This window comes from Uranotaenia lowii, chromosome 2 (assembly GCF_029784155.1).
Source record: "Uranotaenia lowii strain MFRU-FL chromosome 2, ASM2978415v1, whole genome shotgun sequence".
Classification (NCBI taxonomy): domain Eukaryota; kingdom Metazoa; phylum Arthropoda; class Insecta; order Diptera; family Culicidae; genus Uranotaenia; species Uranotaenia lowii.
The window spans coordinates 69,541,461-69,560,558 of NC_073692.1; the positions used below are offsets into that span (position 1 = coordinate 69,541,461).

General features: G+C 40.3%; 2 protein-coding genes across 10 annotated transcripts in view; both read left to right on the top strand.

The window, feature by feature from the left end:
* Nucleotides 1-19,098, top strand: part of LOC129742209 (uncharacterized) — a 172,975-nt gene that overhangs the window by 45,032 nt on the left and 108,845 nt on the right. The window lies entirely within an intron of this gene.
* LOC129742207 (protein timeless) overlaps nt 1-19,098 on the top strand; it is a 50,133-nt gene that overhangs the window by 19,844 nt on the left and 11,191 nt on the right. For 3 of the 9 annotated variants that reach the window (XM_055734070.1, XM_055734069.1, XM_055734073.1), the window contains exons 3-11: nt 81-1,104; nt 2,278-3,007; nt 3,142-3,283; nt 3,380-3,604; nt 10,162-10,230; nt 10,437-10,657; nt 10,714-10,912; nt 10,976-11,413; nt 11,475-11,655. In XM_055734070.1, coding sequence (XP_055590045.1) covers nt 213-1,104; nt 2,278-3,007; nt 3,142-3,283; nt 3,380-3,604; nt 10,162-10,230; nt 10,437-10,657; nt 10,714-10,912; nt 10,976-11,413; nt 11,475-11,655 — 3,097 coding nt within the window. In that variant the 5' untranslated portion in view covers nt 81-212. The remainder of the gene's footprint in view (nt 1-80; nt 1,105-2,277; nt 3,008-3,141; nt 3,284-3,379; nt 3,605-10,161; nt 10,231-10,436; nt 10,658-10,713; nt 10,913-10,975; nt 11,414-11,474; nt 11,656-19,098) is intronic. The other 6 variants (XM_055734078.1, XM_055734071.1, XM_055734074.1 and 3 more) reach the window with 6 other exon arrangements.

Here is a 19,098-nt window from a genome sequence, read left to right on the forward strand (position 1 = left end):
GTAAGCAACCTTATTGACGAAGCCAATACGCTTCCTCCCCCGCATAACTCCTGTTACTGACAAAGCCATTATTTTCGCAGCAATAAACCACAGTGACATCGGTGGGCTTATCCTGTTGGGAAGAGCGCTTGTTTTTCGGGAATTTTAAAATCCGGGACGACGGGTTAATGCTTGTTATTTCTCACGTGCTGTAAGCGACCTCATCTTGAAGCATGGAATGGTTGCTAGTAGGTCCGCAGATAAACAGCATTTTCGGTTCGCTAGGATCGTTTGTGGATGACACTTATCTGGTCGACGATGATTGCCTCGTTGCGCTTGAGGAAATAATATGCAAGCTAGCCTTGGAGGATGCCACGCTCAGGACGTTCCGCCGGGCGATTGGATTTGGACAGAATGTGAAAAACGATATCATTCCCCTGCTGATCCATTCAAAGGAAACTAAAATAAAAGATTCCGCCATCCGGCTGCTGGTGAATCTGACGGTTCCGGTAGAATGTCTGCTATCGGTGGAAAACGTTTCCCAGTCGGAAGTAGGACGGCATACCATATTTGAGCTGAACAAACTCTTATTCACCAGCAAAGAAGCTTTCATCGAATGGAAGGCTACCAAAGCTGTTATTGATCACATGAAGACAATGCTCGAGAGAGACACCAAACTTTCGATTCAGAACTGTGACAGCATTAACAATTGTTTGCTCCTGCTGAGGAATGTACTGCACGTACCGGAACCATGTCCTTCGACAACACATCCACATCCGACCTTCAGTCACGGCGGGACCTCGTTACAAAATCAAATCATCTGGAATCTGTTTACCCAGAGCATCGACAAGTTGCTCGTCCATCTGATGTCATGTCCCCATCGGGCGTTCTGGGCCGTTACCATGGCCCAGCTGGTAGCCCTGATGTACAAGGATCAACACATCAACACCCTGCAGAAGATGCTGAACCTCTGGTTCGAATCGACCCTTTCGGAGAGCTCCAATGACAACGAAAGCAACACCACGCCCTCGAAACAGTGCAGCGGAGATTCCAGCCCGATGCTTACCTCGGATCCGACCTCCGATTCCTCGGACAATGGTAAATTGGGATCTTCCAAAAGTATTGGTATGCGACACTCGTGTATGACTGTTTCAACAAATTAATATTCACATAAACTATTAGGAACGTCCGATTTAGTGTTAGCAAATGATAAGCAGTGTAGTAAAACGTACATACATGTTTTAATCTTTCAGGTCACTAGAAGCATCGTGGTATCGTGATGAAGAATGTTTTGCACATCAACTTTGCGAGTTGATGTCATTCGAAATCTGAAACATTTTCAAAAGATGGGGCAATGGTTTTTTAAATGAAAAAAAAAAAAATTCCTGTTTGACATTCATGGATTGGTATTTATCATTTTTTAAATAGGAGTTTCTTGGAATCATTGAGATTGATATAATAGCTTATATAGTTTCTCATAAGACTGAGTCGATTTTGAGTCATTTCTAGACATCTCAGGTCTCGACGTCTCGAGTTTGATTTTGATACAAAAATCATTCCAAATTTTTTAGTTAACTTCAAATGAACATTTTTGTAAATCTTGTTTTTTTATTTATGTACTAATTAAAAACACTCTTTAAGTTAAATTTTCTGCTGAACAACTTTCTCTTCAGACAAACAAGTTGTTTGCTGTAAAATGGGGGTATGACTTTTAGAAATTAAAAAAAAACTCATTTCAACCCGCAACACTGGTTGTGTCAACGAGAAACTTCCATACGAAGCTTAAGAAATACTTGGCCCTATCGGGTAAAGTGATGTCCTTTTTAGTAAAAACATTTCAAGATTATGAAATTTTATGGACGGATGAGAGTTAGAAGAAATGAAAGATGGTAAGAATGAGTAGAATTTTATTTTATGTTTAATGTGATTGACGGATAAAATGTGAAGTAAATTTGAATATCGACCAATTTAATCTTTTGGATGAGCAAACTGAAATGCTTCTAACAATACTGAATTAAAGTTATAAATTTTAAACATTACCACGATGTATGTATTGCTGTTGATAGGAATTTTTGGGAGTTTCAATAGTTTAGTGAACTATATAACTCATCTCATGCCATTGATTTCAGGAAAAAAAAAAGTACTAAAGAATTGGGTATGTTCCTCTGATCCATTAGATGTGCATAAGCTTAGAATAATATGAAACATGAAATATATGTTCATTATTTCTAATTTATACTTTCCATATATTTTGAATATTTCTTTTTGTTGTGGCGGTCCGATGCGAGCACATCATAGCAGTTTACTCTAACCCCATTACCCCACTAGGAAGTGGCAAAGCGCCATCCTCAAATAAAGACAGCGATGAAGCGGAGCCCGATAGCAGGAAGGGAGAGTTTCCTTCCAAAATTATCCAGGCGCGGGCCGCCAAAACGTACCAGATGTATCAAAATCTGAAAAACTCCGAAGGAAGTGGCCCCGCGGCCTGGAGCCCCAGCAGTTCGGATTCGGCACAAAGTCTCCGATCGCCGACCACAGATAACAACCAAGAAGTCAAAACCACTACAGTAACTGTTAGTACTTTCAGCAAATTACACAACCTTTACTCACCGTTGCAGATGCCCTCTAATAAAAAGTCGTCATCGGTTGAATTGGGATCTCCGACTTCCTCGGGAGGATCATGCTTGAACTTTTCGAAATCCGACACATTTGAGGCCACCAAAAAAGTAATTGTTTCGAAAGTTTCCAATCCTGACCCGCAAACACAAGCTCAGGAAACGAAGGTTAAAAATCAAGTGTCCCTCTCGGAAACCTCGGACTGTGGCTACGGAACTCAAGCTGAGAAAGAATCCATTTCAACGTCCAGTAACGAAGATGACGGACCGAACCGCAAGCCAGTGCATCAGAAGCCTCCACCAAATCAGAAACAGCGATTGAACGCCGCCAAAAAACAACGTAATCCAGTGTCGATTCAGGAAAAGAAAGAACTCCGTCGCAAGAAGTTGGTCAAACGAAGCAAAAGTAACATGTATGATTCGATCATTTCAAGTGAAGATTATTCTATCAAAAGTTCCTTCGTTTGCGTAAGAGATCAAGAGAATTTTTCACAGAATAATCCAACTTGAGATAGAGATTTCCAAACCATTTTAATTTTGCCTCTAGTATCAACATGAAAGGATTGATGCATCACGTCCCCACGGACGATGACATTTCCAACTTACTGAAGGAGTTTACCGTTGATTTTTTGCTCAAAGGCTACGGCCATCTAGTTCAAGAGCTTCACGCACAATTGCTATCGGACCTGGTATGTTGAAAGAAATATTACAATTTTGTTTATTTTGTTAAGTTATCATTTAACTTTTTTTTTCTGGCTTTTACCTGCAACCTCAACTGTACACAGCAGGGAGTGCAGATCGATACATCACACTTTTTCTGGTTGGTTACGTACTTTTTGAAGTTCGCTACCCAGCTTGAGCTGGATATGGAGCATATTAACAACGTACTGTCCTTCAACATTATGAGCTACCTAACGTACGAAGGGGTGATGCTATGCGAGCAGCTAGAACAGTCCAGCCAGCAAGAGCTTTCAACGGATTTGAAACCGTGCCTCAGGAGGATTCATTTGGTGAGTTGTCTTTATTCTACTTTTATTAGGTTGGATGTTTTGGTACATAATCTCTTCAGAGGGGTAGGGCTGTGTGTAAAGAACGAAACATCATGCGTTAGAAAATTGTGGAGTTCTACCAAGTGGTAAATTATTTTTTTGCATTTTGAATTTCAAGGTACGACGAGTGGTCGCGAAAACCCAAACCTTCTGCACATAAACGAGACAAGACCTCTACTCTAACCCGGGACTTAACGCTACGACTCGGATGATTCCCAGACAACACTCTTCGGATTCTTCTGAGCTGTAGGATTATACTTTCACACACTGGTACCTACAAGATCAGATCGAGTGTTGTCTCCCCCTTACAGTTTTAATCGTTAGATCTTAGGATGGTTCCTGACCACTGTTTGGGGTTGCCTTAAGTTCACAGACCGGACCCACTCAGCTGCTCTCCAACGATGGAGTTCGTTTGCAATCTGTTCCTAACTCAACCTTCTATACAGATTAATCATAATTATTCGCTATCAGCTGCTAACTCCAACTCCTTTACAAGGAGCCCTCCAATTAACAAAGTTCCGCTTGATATTAGCCTTCTTCTGATGCATCGGATACTGCCTGCCTGCACGCCTACTTGACTTGTCTTACTTGTTTTTGAAGATAAGGCGGTAGTTGTTGATTACATCGAGGCACACGTAACTGCGCTTTGGACTCAATCAATTCGATTTTGTGTCCTTGAGTTTAACCACTCACTGCCGTAGCTCGAGGCACATAACTTACGAGGCCCGCAGAACGTATTATGATAATTTATTCCAGGGTTCAGCTAGATCCTACCTACCTAAGGGTCCGGTGCCGATTCACCGACGCATAGGGCTGAAATAAAAGGTCTTCATTGCTGGCGATCTGGAGTCAGCTTCTTCACTTGCTGCCAGCCAAGGTTCTCGTCAACTGTGCGGATTTCAGCGGCTAGACTACGCCGCCACGAGCTTCTGAACCTGCCTCTTCTTCGATGCGCATCTGGATTCCAGTCAAGCGCCTCTCTGCAAATCTCGTTTTCATCTCTTCGCAGCGTGTGTCTTACTTACGTTATCGAATCTCGATTTCAAGCGCTTTTTGATGACACCGGCTATGAAGTTCCACGTTTGAGATCCAGTTGCCAGGCCACCAAGCGCGGATGATGTCCCGCAGGCAGCAATTCACAAAAAATTGCAGTTTTCGCGAATTTGACGTTTGAGTTGAAGACTCGGATTTCCGTTCGTAGAGACTCGCAAACGCAAATCGTGCTTTCCTGATCCGGGTTTCGATGTCTTTCTTGTTACCACCATCAGGCGTTATCTGGCTACCAAGATACTGGAAGCACTCCACTTTCTCAACTTGTTGCCCAGCTACCATGAATCGGGAGGGATTTCCTGTGCTGATCTCCATCGACTTGGTCTTTCCAACATTGACTTTGAGACATGCTGCCTTGAAGCTTTCGGTGAATCGTCGAATTTGCTCTGCATATCCGGTTGTGTTTGAGCGAGCAAAACAATATCGTCAGCCTGGTCAAGGTCGTTCAGTTGCTCCATCGTCGAAGGATTCCACGGCAATCCTCGGTTTGGTCTACAGTCAATCGATCCAGTCAAGATCTCATCTATTACGATGAGTGCGAGTAGCGGTGATAAGATACATCCTTGTCTCACTCCAGCAGTTACCGGGATTGGATCAGACAAGACACCGTCATGCAGGACTTGCACGAAAATGCTTCGAATTGTGCTTCAATGAGATGGACTAGTTTCTCTGGGATTCCTCGTCGCCTTAGAGCCGCCCAGATGTTTTCGTGGTTAAGTCGGTCAAATGCTCTTTCGAAATCAACTAACACCAGCAGAAGAAAGTCCTGGAATTTGTTGATTTGTTCCAGTATTATTCGTAGCGTTGTGATGTGATCAACCCATGATCGTCCGGATCGGAATCCAGCTTGTTACCGTCGGAGTGTTCTTCGGGACCTTTACAAGGATACCCTGCATGCTGTCGGCCGGGAATGCTGCAGTATCCCAAATGTCAGCGAAAAGACGGTGCAGCATTTGTGCTGACAAGACAGGGTCGGCTTTGAGCATCTCAGCAGGAGTGCAATCGATTCCAGGCGCTTTGTTGGATTTCATGTCTTTGATTGTCGCTTCTATTTCAGCCAGCGAGGGCGCTTCCTAGTTGACACTATTAATGCGAGTTACTGTCGGTGCTTCGAGCTGCGGGTTCTGTTGGCCAGCGCTATTTGTGACTCGAAACAGTTGTTCAAAATGTTCAGTCCAACGCATGACCTGATCTGTTCGATCTGTCAACAGCAGACCTGCTTGGTTTTTCAGCGGCATTTTTGCATTAATCCTTGCCCCACTAACGCGGCGAGCTAGATGGCGCTTGGAAACTTCCATACCGTCATGTTTTGTAGAGCAGACTCCAATATATCTGGGCAGCAAAGTCTATAGAATTCAGGTCAGGTGAACTCAACGCCCACTCCGAGCTCGAAATGAACCCTTAAATTTTTTTTTTCCAAAACAAAAGTTGGGGTTTCTTCCCTTGTGAGCCAATGCAAAGTCCTGTTAAAAAACCACCTGCTGAAACCGAAATCGGGACTTGTCCACGGATCGACGATATACCGTAGAACTAGTAGATACCTACCGATAAGATTGATCTTCACCTCTTTAGGGTGTTTGGTTGATCTTCACCCGGGAAGTGCGTCTACTACGAGTCATTCCACCCCTGACCTAAAACGATGTCGGTTTCTGTCGCTTAATGGTCTTCAGGACATCGGCAGATATTCGTCATTTTTCTGAGAACCAAATCTGTCGTTCGTTCACGAACCACTGTTTGGTGAAGCACGATGCTTTCCAATTTTTCTACCAGTTCTTGTTATTATTACTTCTTCGACTTCGGCGCTTTCGATTCGGTATATTCAAATCTTTTGTCAATTTGTGGTACTAGGTCGAAGAATTCTCTCAAGGTGCTTCTTAATGATCTTCACCATTGTAGGCAGGGTTGGACGGCTCCTCCCCAACAACAAAGAGCCGGGAAAAAACAGCACTGTTTTCAGATCGGCTTCCGAGTGCAATCCTTTTTTGCTAATCATGCTCCACTCGTATTTCGAGTTTACAGTGTAAACTTTACACGAGCTGTAAGCGACTCGTACAGCTAGTGTAAGAGCTCTTGCATTCCGGTAAGAGAAAGAGAATTCTAGTCAAGAGCGCCCTAATGTTTGAATCATATAAGTTACACCGGGGCAAGTGCAAACGATTTTCACCATAGTTCAACTTTCACATGTCCTAGAAATATATGTATATGTTCAAAAATTATCAATTATCGTTCGTTGCATAACTAAAATAGTTCTAAACAAATTCCCGTTGAGCGTGAAAAATAAAAAAAATTTGGTAAAAAGTAACGGTGCTTTTGTGAAAAAATTAAAATTTGCACTTGCCCCCATAAACGGGGCAAGTGCAAACGCAATACTTTTTCCTAACTAATTCACAGATGAGTTAGTGTATCTGTCCTAAAAGGAATTGAATACATGTTCCGGTACGTTTTATCAACTTTTATTCATATATTTGCTGTTTTTTTTGCAATATTGATAACTTTTTGGAACTCCATTTTTGGTGACTGTTGTTTTAAGCAAAAGACCTTCATTTATTAAGGCATTACGGAACTTTGAACATCCGCTTTAGATACAACACTTTGGTACCCCTTCTGACCATTTTAATATAATGCTGAACCATTTTGGTGATGAATTTTCTGAAATGGCTGATGTTACATGGCTTAAAGGTGCGTTTGCACTTACCCCGGTAGTGTCGTTTGCACTTGCCCGCAGTGTGGGTTAACAAGAGCGAATATTATTTTCACAACTTTCGGGGTGTACTGAAAATTTATCATAAATTTTCCGCTTTCACTTGAATATCGGTCCCAAACACTCACCTTTTTAACGAAAATTCGGAATTGAATGCCCTTTTTTGTGGCCAAAATATGCAAAACAAAAACACACTGTTCATGTCTAGTACGTACTTGAATTCGTGTGTGATCAAACAGTGCCGTGTTTAAAGTGAAAAATTTAAGAAAGTTTAGTTTATCTATGTCAGATTGTTCGTTTGGGTCTAAACAACAATTTCTAGAAGAAGAAATATTTTTTACTTTTTTTGTAACAGAGAAAAGTTGAGCGTTTGCACTTGCCCCGAGTTTGCACTTGCCCCGGTGTACCTTACATCAGTGTTTATGGAGATAAAAATAGTGTTGACACAGTCAGAGGTTCCAGGTGTCTTGATTTTTCAGGTTTTGTCCTTATTTTAAAGTGCCGTCCCAATTTTTTTATTGGTTAGGTTGACCTGATTTTTGAAACCGTGATTAAATGTAGTAATTTGTCCTGATTTTCAAAAATATGTTGTCATCACGCTGAGCACTGGTTTCTCTCATTTGAACTCAAATTTATTCAAGCATTCGTAGCAGCGCGTCTTCCTCGCCTACTAAAAAAACTGTGTTTGCTCTCAGATTTCTCCTCTACACAATGGGCAATATAATTTTCCGGAGAAGGGAATTCTCTTCATCAGCAGATGTGAATGCTCTCGTTTATTGTTGTTTGTAGACAATTTCACACTTGTTAGCAGTGCGATTTATGTTTCTCCGCACAGCTTGTGGGAACAGTAGAAACAGAATCGTACTCTCTTTCACTGAACAAGCCGAACTGAAGAGAAATGTCATCAATGAATGTAGGTATCACGACTATATTTAGCTTATCAACCCCTTCCATATCGTTTTTGTTACTTTCGATCTTCAGTTATCTTCCACGTGTAAGTTCCGCGCGAATTACCATTTTTCCGGATAACACTTGATTACAAAATTAACAATAAACCCTCTGCTAGCTTTGACATTATGTTTGAAGACTTCGTAAAAATATGTTAAGTTATGTAGCAATTCAATTATCGAATCCTGTATTGCGCTGAGATCAGATTGGTGATCAGTACCATTCCGATTTTATGGTTAGCCACGGAGTATCTCTGTTTTCTCACCAAGGATTTTCACCGCCCAAAGTTTTTCGAATTTCTACTCTTGTTGTCGCCCAGGTCTGATTACTTAGGTCCGCACCACCGTTCGCGACTCAATCCTCGTCGAATCTTGCCGAATCAACGTTTTTCAGTGTCAAAAACATTGCATCCTTGAATCAAAGTGATATATGCTTTGGCAAAAATCAGGCAAAATCTAAAGACAAAAGTTTCTTCGACGTTTTTGGCCATATCAGTTTTTATTTCACAATTTAGAAATGTCAGACAAAAATAATTCTAAAAGATTGCCTACTTTTGCTTTTTCTAAATTTATGTAATACTATGCCGTGGTTCAAAATACTAAAACTCAGAAATGATAAAATATCAACACAACGTTTTTGAAGTAGCCACGTATTTTTTCCGTGTACCCTTTAGTAACGTTGCCAGATTGCCCGGTTTTATCCGGGTTTGCCCGGATATTTAATACAAAATTTTGTAACAGTCCGGCCCGGCCCGGTTGCCCGGATTTCATTGAAATATGCCCGGATTTTTTCCGGATTTATTCAGTTTATTTGGCAAATCAAACAAAAAAAAAAACAACGAATGCCTTCAAAAAAATTTTTTTCGAGCAAGTTTTATAAAAATAATCATGAATGGTTTTCGGAAGTCAAAAATACAATTCAAAATCTGTGGATGAATTTTGATGGGAAATTTTTTTTGAATTTATTTTTCATCATTTTTGTAGAGTAATTTCTCCGAATTTAAGAAAAATTTGCCCGGATATTGCCCGAGTTTTTAGTAGTCACTATTGAAATCAATTGCCAGGATTTCGCCATGTTTTTGTATAACATTGCCCAGTTTGTCCGGCCCGGATACGTGCCGAAAAAACTCTGGCAGCCTTACCCTATAGGCATTACATACTTAAAGGCGAAATTTTCTAATTTTTAGATATAAGCACTTTTTGAGTCCTTTTTACCAGGAAATTATATATAATCAATATTAGGAGTCATTGGATAAATATTTATAATCTTGTGCTTAGCAATGAACAACATTCATTCAGAAGAAAAATATATCTCGAGACTCGAGGGATCAAGAGAACCCACAACATAAATTTTGGAAAACTTTTTCTAAAAAAAAATTGGAGGGTTTACTAATGCTTTGAAAATATGGCATAAAAAAATTTATTATAATTTTTTCGTGTTTAATTTGCTTAATATAATAAAAAAAGATCTTCAAGTCACATTTTGTTTGATTTTTCAAACGAACTGCAATATCTCAAAAACTTTTTTTTTAATTTTTTGAGATAAAAAGTTTGTGGTTTTGTTATACTATTTGGATTATTTTTCTAGAACATTTGATCTATGTAAGACATTGCAGTTTCGAGATCAAGCATCAGGATACGTCAAGATTTCGAATAACGTAATGTTGAGTCCTAGATATTGAGTCCAGTTTGCTCCAACATCCAGCTTCGATAAGCAGAAACAGATTTCATTTAACAGCATGACATATGTAGATGTTATTTATCTATCTGTAAATTTATGGTTCACAGAATTTAATTAAGTACGTTCTTGATATTGACAGGTGGTCACGGCGATCCGGGAGCTCCTCCAGGCACTGGACACGTACAAGAAAAGTGCACATCTAACAAAGGTCAGTTATTTCTATCTCTTCATGGGTGTAAAAAATTTCAAAAAGGACAAATTGACGAACGTTTCAATGGAACCGCTAAAGTAAATTTCCCTTTTCTCGTTCAATTACCTACGAGCTTTTGAAACTGCACGCTTTCCGATATTAAACCTGAACGTCTTTTTTTAAATGCCATGCAATCTGTCGATACCCCCCACGTGCACGTGTAGGAGGACAAGGATAAACTGGTACTGCTGCAGCTCCAGATTAGCAGCACGGAGGACCTGAAATGTTTGTTCGTCCTGCTGCTTCGCTGTTACAATCCCTCCCTCCAGAGTCGTCAATACTTACAGGATCTGATTGTGACGAATCACATGTTGCTGCTGCTACTGGATGGGGTTGAGGAAATTCCCGGATCCAGCTCCGGAGACATGCTGAATCACATCAAACAGTGAGTTGTTTTTAAATGGTTTGCTACTTGTTTTGAAATATTTTCGTAAATTCTAGGTTTGCGAATGCGGAAATTATGCATCAGTATGGTCTCTTGTTGGAGAATTTCCGAGAAAACGGAGCGTTTGTGAATGATTGTATTTTTACTATGATGCACCATATCGGGGGTGATCTGGGTCAGATCAATGTACTGTTTCAGCCTATTATTTTGAAAACGTATTCACAAATCTGGGAAACGGAATATGAGCTGTGCGATGTGAGTTTTCATCGGTTTCAGTTATTGTTGGGAATTTTTGTTCAATTTACGTTTGCATTCCAGGACTGGTCTGACCTGATTGAATACGTCATTCACAAGTTCATCAGTACACCCCAGCCGACACAGCTCACGTTGCCAGACGATTTGCCGGAGATAAGTACCCAGCTGCTGACGGCCAATCTTCTGGAGACTTGGACTCAGGAAGAGAAGGATTCGCTGCACTGGTACTATGTTCAGTGCAAGCAGAGCAAGTGTTTGGCGGCCGACATTCTCAAGCTCTTCCAGGAAAACGGAAACAAGAAGATAACTCGTGTGTCGATAATCGAGCAGCTGCGGGAACAGGACATCATCAAGCTGCAGGAGTACGATGAGCTGATGAAGGTGGAAAACCCGGACTATGAGCGGAACGTCCAGACGCCGGCCTTTTCGGTGGCCTCCGGCAATTCGGGAAAACAGGAGGACGAAGGCTCTTCGATGTCGAAGGCGGTCGACGACATTCAGGTGCGTTAGTTTTGTAATGTGTTTCTGAACACCGAAAAATGTCAACGGTGATATTGTGTAGGTCTTGCGGGAACGGTTGTTGAAGGAGAACAAAGGAAAGTTGATTGTGTGGCTGCAGAAAAGTTTGTTGGACTGTTGCTTCGTGAAGCTGAATCTGCTTAGCGGTAATCTGTACGTGACTGCCAACATCAGCGGGCAGTGCAGCGTAGTCATCATGGAACCGGTATCGTACCACTGCATTTGTAAGTACTAGGTTTTTTGGACCACTCTGATACTTTCTCAAGATATGTTGTCTCGTCGGAAATGTTTTCGTTAGCATGTTTTAGGCGAGAGTAGTTACCTCACGGAGAGATTTTGCATTCTGTTTGTTGAATGTTGTTTAAGTTCAGTTTGAAACACTAGGATAATTTGATGTCTGACCGAGATTTAACCTTGATCAAATCGCATCGACCAGATGATTAATTGTACCATGTTGTTTTTATTTGGTAAAACGAAGACATTTTTGAAGAAGAATATGTGTTATAATAAGTCAATAGGGCATAATAGCTGATTTTGTTAGCATGGAATATTTAAGTTTTTACTCCGTATCTATGTGTATGGTTGAAGAACTTGTATAAATTTCCATGAAATCAGTAGATCCATGTCAGCGCAAATAGTGCGAAATGAGGATCAAATTATGATTCATCTAGTTTCCGCAATAAACATAAATTTTTATTTCATTTAACATACCTATCATACAATACATTGTTTTTTCGTCCAAAGCCTTTGACGGTTTACTAAAATCGGCACAAAAACAAATCCATTCATTATTTTGACTTATTTTTGCGCAAAATGGTTCAATATTTAAAAATGTATAAATATTTTATTTTATTTTTACACAATTTTCCGTCTCACGCCATAACTTGATGCACACACGTAATTCCCAAAACGCACTCGGTCCATGGCAAACGTTCTCCTATTTCTCTGGCATCCCACATTCGCCAGATCACGCTCCACTTGGTCTAACCACCTCGCTCTTTGGTGCCCGTGCTCGTATCGTTCCTACCGGATTAGTAGCGAACACCTGTTTTCGTCTGACATTCTCGCAACATGTACTGCCCAGCGCGTATCCGTCCAGCTTTCGCCACCTTCTGAAAACTGGGTTCACCGTAGAGTCGCGCGAGCTCGTGGTTTATCCTTCGTCTCCTGCACGCTGTTAGTTTTTAACGCTCGTCGTTCGAATACTCCGAGTGTATGCAGGTCCTCCTCAAGCAATATTTACGTCCCGTGCCCATAGATGACAACCAGTCTAATGAGCGTCATGTACAGGTTACACTTCGTGCGAGGGCTAAGTCTTCTCGACCGCAGTTGCTTGTGGAGTTTATAGTAGGCACGACTTCCGCTGATCATTCGCCGCCGGATCTCACGGCTGGTGTGGAGATAGACATCTCCAGCCGTCAATCGTGACCTTGTTATTACTGGACAAGCGGGTTCGATCGATCTAGGATCCGCAGGCCAGCATGTACTTCGTCTTGGACGTATAAATCATCAATCCAATCCTTCCTTTTCTCGTTTCAGTTTGCGGTAGATCTCCTCCACCGCCGCAGATGATCTGAAGACTACACAGAAATTTTTTTTGACTATTACGTGTCACTGATCTGCAACCTTTAAAATAATTCACCTGTAATTAACAAAACCTGTAATTTTAAATTGTTTTCCTGGAAAGATAACGAAGATTCATTTATTATTACAGCAAATGTCCTGTAAAAAAGTTGCACATCATGTTTTCTACCTGTAAAATTACGGTGAATGTCCTGCTCCTTTTTGTTACAGAACATTTGCGTAATTTTACAGGAAACAATTTTGGCTGTGTATGTCATTGTCGTCGGCAAAGCACAGTTGTCTGGATCTGTTGAAAATCATGCCCCGCATTTCACCCACCGCTTGTCGAATAACACCTTTACTGCGTTTCATCCATCATCGTCTTAATCGTGTCGTATGCGTCTTTGAAGTCGATGAATAGATGGTGCGTGGGAACTTGTTGTTCACCGCATTTTTGGAGGATTTGACGGAGTGTGGAGATCGGATACGTCGTAGAGCGTCCATGAAGCCGGCCTGATGACTTCCCACGAATCTGTTTGCTTGTTGCGTAAGGCGGCGGAGTAGGATTCGGCACAACACTTCATAGGCGCCATTCAGCAGTGATCACTCGGTACTTCTCACAGTCCAATTTCTTGTAGATGGGACATATTATCCTTTTCTTCCACTCCTCCGGTAGCTGTTCTGTATCCCAGATCCGGACCATCAACCGGTGTAGGCTTCGTCAAGCTCGCCCTCTGCCGAAAGCGCCGCTTCAAGCGATTGTGCGTAGTCTGCTACCTATGTATTTATCTTTGGGTGGGGACTGGGGACCAGTGCTGCAAATTATCTAAACGCACGAATGATACTGACTGTGATTTTCTATCAGTGTAAAAAGCTGTAACTGAAATGAACGGAATAGAAAAGTCAACAAATATAAAAGCTTCTGATCGGCTCGGTCATCTTCGTGCTTACAGAAAGCTGTGTGAGTATGTCTATCAGTCAGTTGAAAGCTCACTCGTAAACCCGAACTAACCTGTTTCACTCGACTGCTACGAAAGCGTCTTTCGTTTTGACGTTTCTGTCACTCACAGCGTTCCATCAGTGACTGCAGCTTCAGCATTAAATCAGTGTCTGCGAAAGTTGCTGATAATTTCAGCAAGCATTTGTTTTCGCGATTTTTGCAAATTGTGAATTGGGAAGAAAACACGACTTGAAATGCGCTAAGACTATACGATTATATAAAGGGGGACAGGAGGATGCATGAATATAAATTTCTTGAGGATTGAATTTATGGCAATTAATAATGACAAAAATATGACAAATGAAGTAAACATTTGACGAAAATTTGACAAATATGTCAGTTGTAAATATGACAAAAGCGGTAAAAAAATGACAAAATTATGACTAAATGTGATAGATATGTTGAAAACATGACAAAATTATAACAATAGTATGAGTAAAATCTGTCAAATAAAACTAAAATTTGACAATAAAATGACAACAATCTAACAAATATGACAAAATTATATCATAAATATGACTAAAAATTGACAATATAATGACAAAACAACAAAAATAAGACAAAACTCCGACAAATGAGACAAAAATTTGACAAATATGATTTAAACATGACAAATATCACAAAAATATAGCTAAACTTTAAAAAAACCACGAAAAAACAATTTCAAAATAATGACAAAATTTGACAAAGATGACATAAATATGACATAAATTTAACAACAAGATGGCTGATATTCTATAAACCTTTGTCATAAATAAATGAAAATGATGAAATAAGACAACATTATGACATAAATCTTATTTTTATGACAAAATTATCACAAAAAAATGGACAATAAAATGAAAAACGCGGTTAAAATCAATTTGTAATATTTCATGACTTTGTCATATTTTTACTTAGTTTGACTACATAGTCGGATTTATGTTTTTATGATTTGAAATTTTCAAATATATAAATTGGTCTGATTTTTATCACAACTGTATGACATGATTTTGTCATTTTATTAGTGAATATTTTTACCGCGCTTGTCATAGTTTTGTTATATTTGTCAATTGTTAATGACATTTGTCATATTTTTGCCATAATTTTGTCATTTTTGTCATATTTTGGTTAAAATATTATCATATTATTATTACATTTGTCATATTTTCATGTTGTGTTAGTAAATAAATTTTCATTGTACTGTATATTTCAGTCATATTAGTCAGATTTTTTTGTCATAATTTTGTCAAACTTTTACCACATTTGTCGTATTTTTTTCATTTTATTGCCAACTTTTTGTCATATTTGAGTCATAATTTTGTAATATTTTGTCATAGTTTTGTCCCCCACATTCTTCCCACACGCTCCCTCGCCAACGTTCGTCTCACCAACCCGAACACTCATTTCTAAACCTTTCCACCCCTTTACACCATTTGTAAAAGACGTATTTTTTAATCAAAATCCTTCAAAAATGATCTCAGCAGTAATTACGAAATGTCCGCATGTCTAGCGAGTCGAACAATCTTTGTCACCATTCAACTAAACTCAATGATAATAGAATGGAGCTTTTTCACTTTCAGCAATGTTCGCTTGAAACTGAAAATGAAGATTGGATAACCTCATGAACCGGCAAAGAGCCTGAATGTATACTGAGCACCGATGTTGTCGATTGGTGAATGAGTGTGCAGAGAGCTTTCAGGACTGAGCTTTCTGTTCATTCTCGTATGAATCTTGTTGGAATTGAACTGACCGATACACTGCAATAAATTCAATTGAATATTGAAAGCTGACACTGAAAATTTGCAGCACTGCTGGGGACAATCAAAAACTTCAGTATCAGTTCGTTGTATACATACAGTTATTTATAAACGATTGTGACGTGACGCTACGCCATTATGGCGTCAAGTGTTAAGCGTCCAAATGTAGCCATGGAATTTATTAGGAGGAATATTTGAGAACCAAATAAATTTGTTTATTATTTTGAACAAATAGCGTCCTGGTGCTGCGCGTCAAGAAGAAGAAGCGTAAACAAAAAGGTGCTTTTATTGTGATTTTTGAAATAACATGTCAACATCGTGAAGCTCATAAACATTTGTGACGTAGCAATCGAAACATTGAAAAAACTTATTCTCACACTCGTGCGAGGGTAACCGGTTATCTCTTGTTCGCATTTATACATAAATTAAAAAGGTCTGCTACGACCTCAAGTTGCTTCAGTCGTGCGATGTTTAACCGAGGCGGGCGTCGGTTTCGTATATTGTTCACTACGGAGCAGAGATGCCAATGTGCCTGATTTTTCAGGCGTTGCCTGATTTTTCGAGGCTCTGCCTGACAACCTGATAAGCCATTGATTTTCCCTGATTTTTGAAAATATGCCTGATTTTGCCTGATTTTTGCGAATGTCATGAAAAATGGGTAGTAAGGAACTGGAGTAGGTACCATAGCTGAAGTGAAAAAGTGAAAATGTGGCTGAATCAAAGCAATCGAAAGATTTTCGTTAATTCTTATTGAAAAAAGAGAATTGAAGGGATTGCTTTGATGCAGCTGAATTATTCAACTAAGTAGGCTCACAACACATATTGGAGTGAAAATGTGGAGCGATGACCAAAAAAAAAAAAAAGGTCATCACTTTGAGCGAAATTTCCGTTACTTTTACGTAGCCTGATTTTGCCTGATTTTTATTTCGCAAGTTCCCTGATTTTTTAAAATAAATGTTGGCAACCCTGCTACGGAGAGTCGTCACCACGGTTCAACAAAACGCACTCGTTTATCTTGAGCGAAAAACTTCGTCGTTTGTGTTCTGGCCGTTGGCGCACTCTCGCTCAAAACAAAAACACGCTCGCTCAATCTTTCCCAATCGTTCTCGTCGACAAGATGCGCTATCCGAAATCTGGCGAGCGGCCGAGTCAGACAGGCACGGCTAGTTCTCGCGCGTCCTAACCGAGCAGCGTGCGAGGCCTCTTTTTTCGCTCACAGAACAGCATGCAGCAGCTCACAAAACAGCGCGCAGCGGCTCTCCGAACGGTCCGAGGCGGCTCTCTTTTTGTCACCGGGCGGCGCGCACGGGCTCGAATGTGGGCCTGGTGTTTCGTGTTTGCCGTGAATCAATTGAGAAATCTGTGTATATAAGAGTATGAGTACCAGACAAAGGTGTCAAAGCTATATTACCACTCCATTTTGGACTTCGTCGGCGCACCGAAAGGTTTTAAACCAGGTGTTATCTTGCTCCTGGGTGTTAAAAAAGCGAGCCAGGAGCCAAATTTGAATACTGATCAGCTCCCGATTTGACAGGTCCTAAAGTGTCTAGGGAAAATTTATAAATGAAATAGCAACAAACAACAACAACACCTATCGGTGCGTCACCAGTGGCAAAAATGGAAACAAGTTTAGCACTTACCGGTGCGCAAATGAGCCGCTAAAGCTAAAATAAGACCTAGAATGTATTCCGGGTCGACACCTGGGATAGCACTTACCGGTACTGATGCTCATGCAATTGTATCAGCAGGATAGTTGAAACATATGGTAGCGCGCAATGGGCTTGATGGGAGGTTTATAAGAATTAATGTAGGAGGTTAACGTTACCTATTAGTAACAGTTCCCAGCACTAGTTACTATGAAAAATTTTACTAGTTCATGGTAAATTTTCCATAGTTACTAGTACTGGTAACTTTTACTAGTTGCTAGAATATTCCAACATTCGTTTTAACAATCCCATTTGATTTGATATTTTTCGCGAAATTTTACTAGTTCATGGTAAAAATTTCATAGTTATTAGCGCTGGTAACTATTACTTTTAAATATTTTAAAACTTCTTACATTGATTATAATAACCCTCCCCCAAGCCCTATGTGCGCTACATTTTGTTTTCCGCTTCTATTGATTAACACGTTCGTCCCCACGCTTATTTTGGTAGTTTTACTCTTGGAGCGAGAAAATAAAGAAGGAAAATCCAAGCCTTGCAACGTTTGGCTAAAATAGGCTAATATGAGCTTCTAACTTGAGTAAGAGAGCGTCACACGGTTTTGGTGTGACGGGTCCTCCCAGGAAATGCACCCGTCACACGAATATGGGTCCCATGGCGACCAACGTGTTAAATTATTCGCACATATTTCTCCATCGGCCTCAAACACGAATAAAACGGCCAACACTCCGTGTATTGAAGAGAGCCGCCTGGTCATCTCGGTAGACGCTCGGTGTTCCACACACGCACGCGGCTAGAGAAACGCAAACGCAATTCGCGAACCGCTCGCGCTCTCGAATACGTGCGCAAATTCGCACCTCTCACTATTTTCCAAACTGTGTTTCGGCCGCAAATTTCTCTTGAGAACTTTGAGCAATCAAATGTGCCCGTGAACGGAGAACAAGAGAGTTGCGTAAACTTTTCTCTTTTTCATTCGGCGCACTTGTGCGTGTTGAACCCTGGTCATCACTAGATAGTGGTCTGACTCGGGTTTGGCGCCTTGCTGTCTATCTAAACGTGGTCGATTTTAAATTTTTAATCTAGAAATGCATACTTATGAAACCTCTTTGTCAAGCAGTTGTCGAAAACTGCAGCTAAGAGAAGCTTATAATCATGAGAAACTAAATTTTAGGAAAAATATCAATTTGGTAGCCTCCAGAAATCTTTCGTGTTCTTGGTGTTATTCGATCTAAATAATGATTGACAGTTAAGTCTAACAGCATTTTGAGGAAAAAAATCCTATGTTAGGAAGAAGAGAAACATAAAGATGAATAACCCCCGCAACTCCTCTCCACCCCACCACCCCCCTCCCCCCCGGTCTAAGAGCCGGGTTTATGAAGAACATGTAATATTCAATTGAACTTGTCCTAGCCTGAGACGAAATTATTCGTTGGATTAGTTATTCTATTTGTTTTGAAACTGGTAGTTTATATTCAATGAGTTGCTAATTTTATGATTATGAATAATATGTACATTACGGTTGAAAGTTCATGTGCGAAATCGCTCACCCACACAAAACTAAACTCCAAGCTGTGCAAAACCAATTGAAGCATCCATTAAGCTTTCAACAGAAAAACTTCTAGACGAGAGTTGTGATGGTTTTTCAACGGAATGGATTTGAATACTAATTGCTTCTGCTGATAGCATTTCGCGGGCATTTCT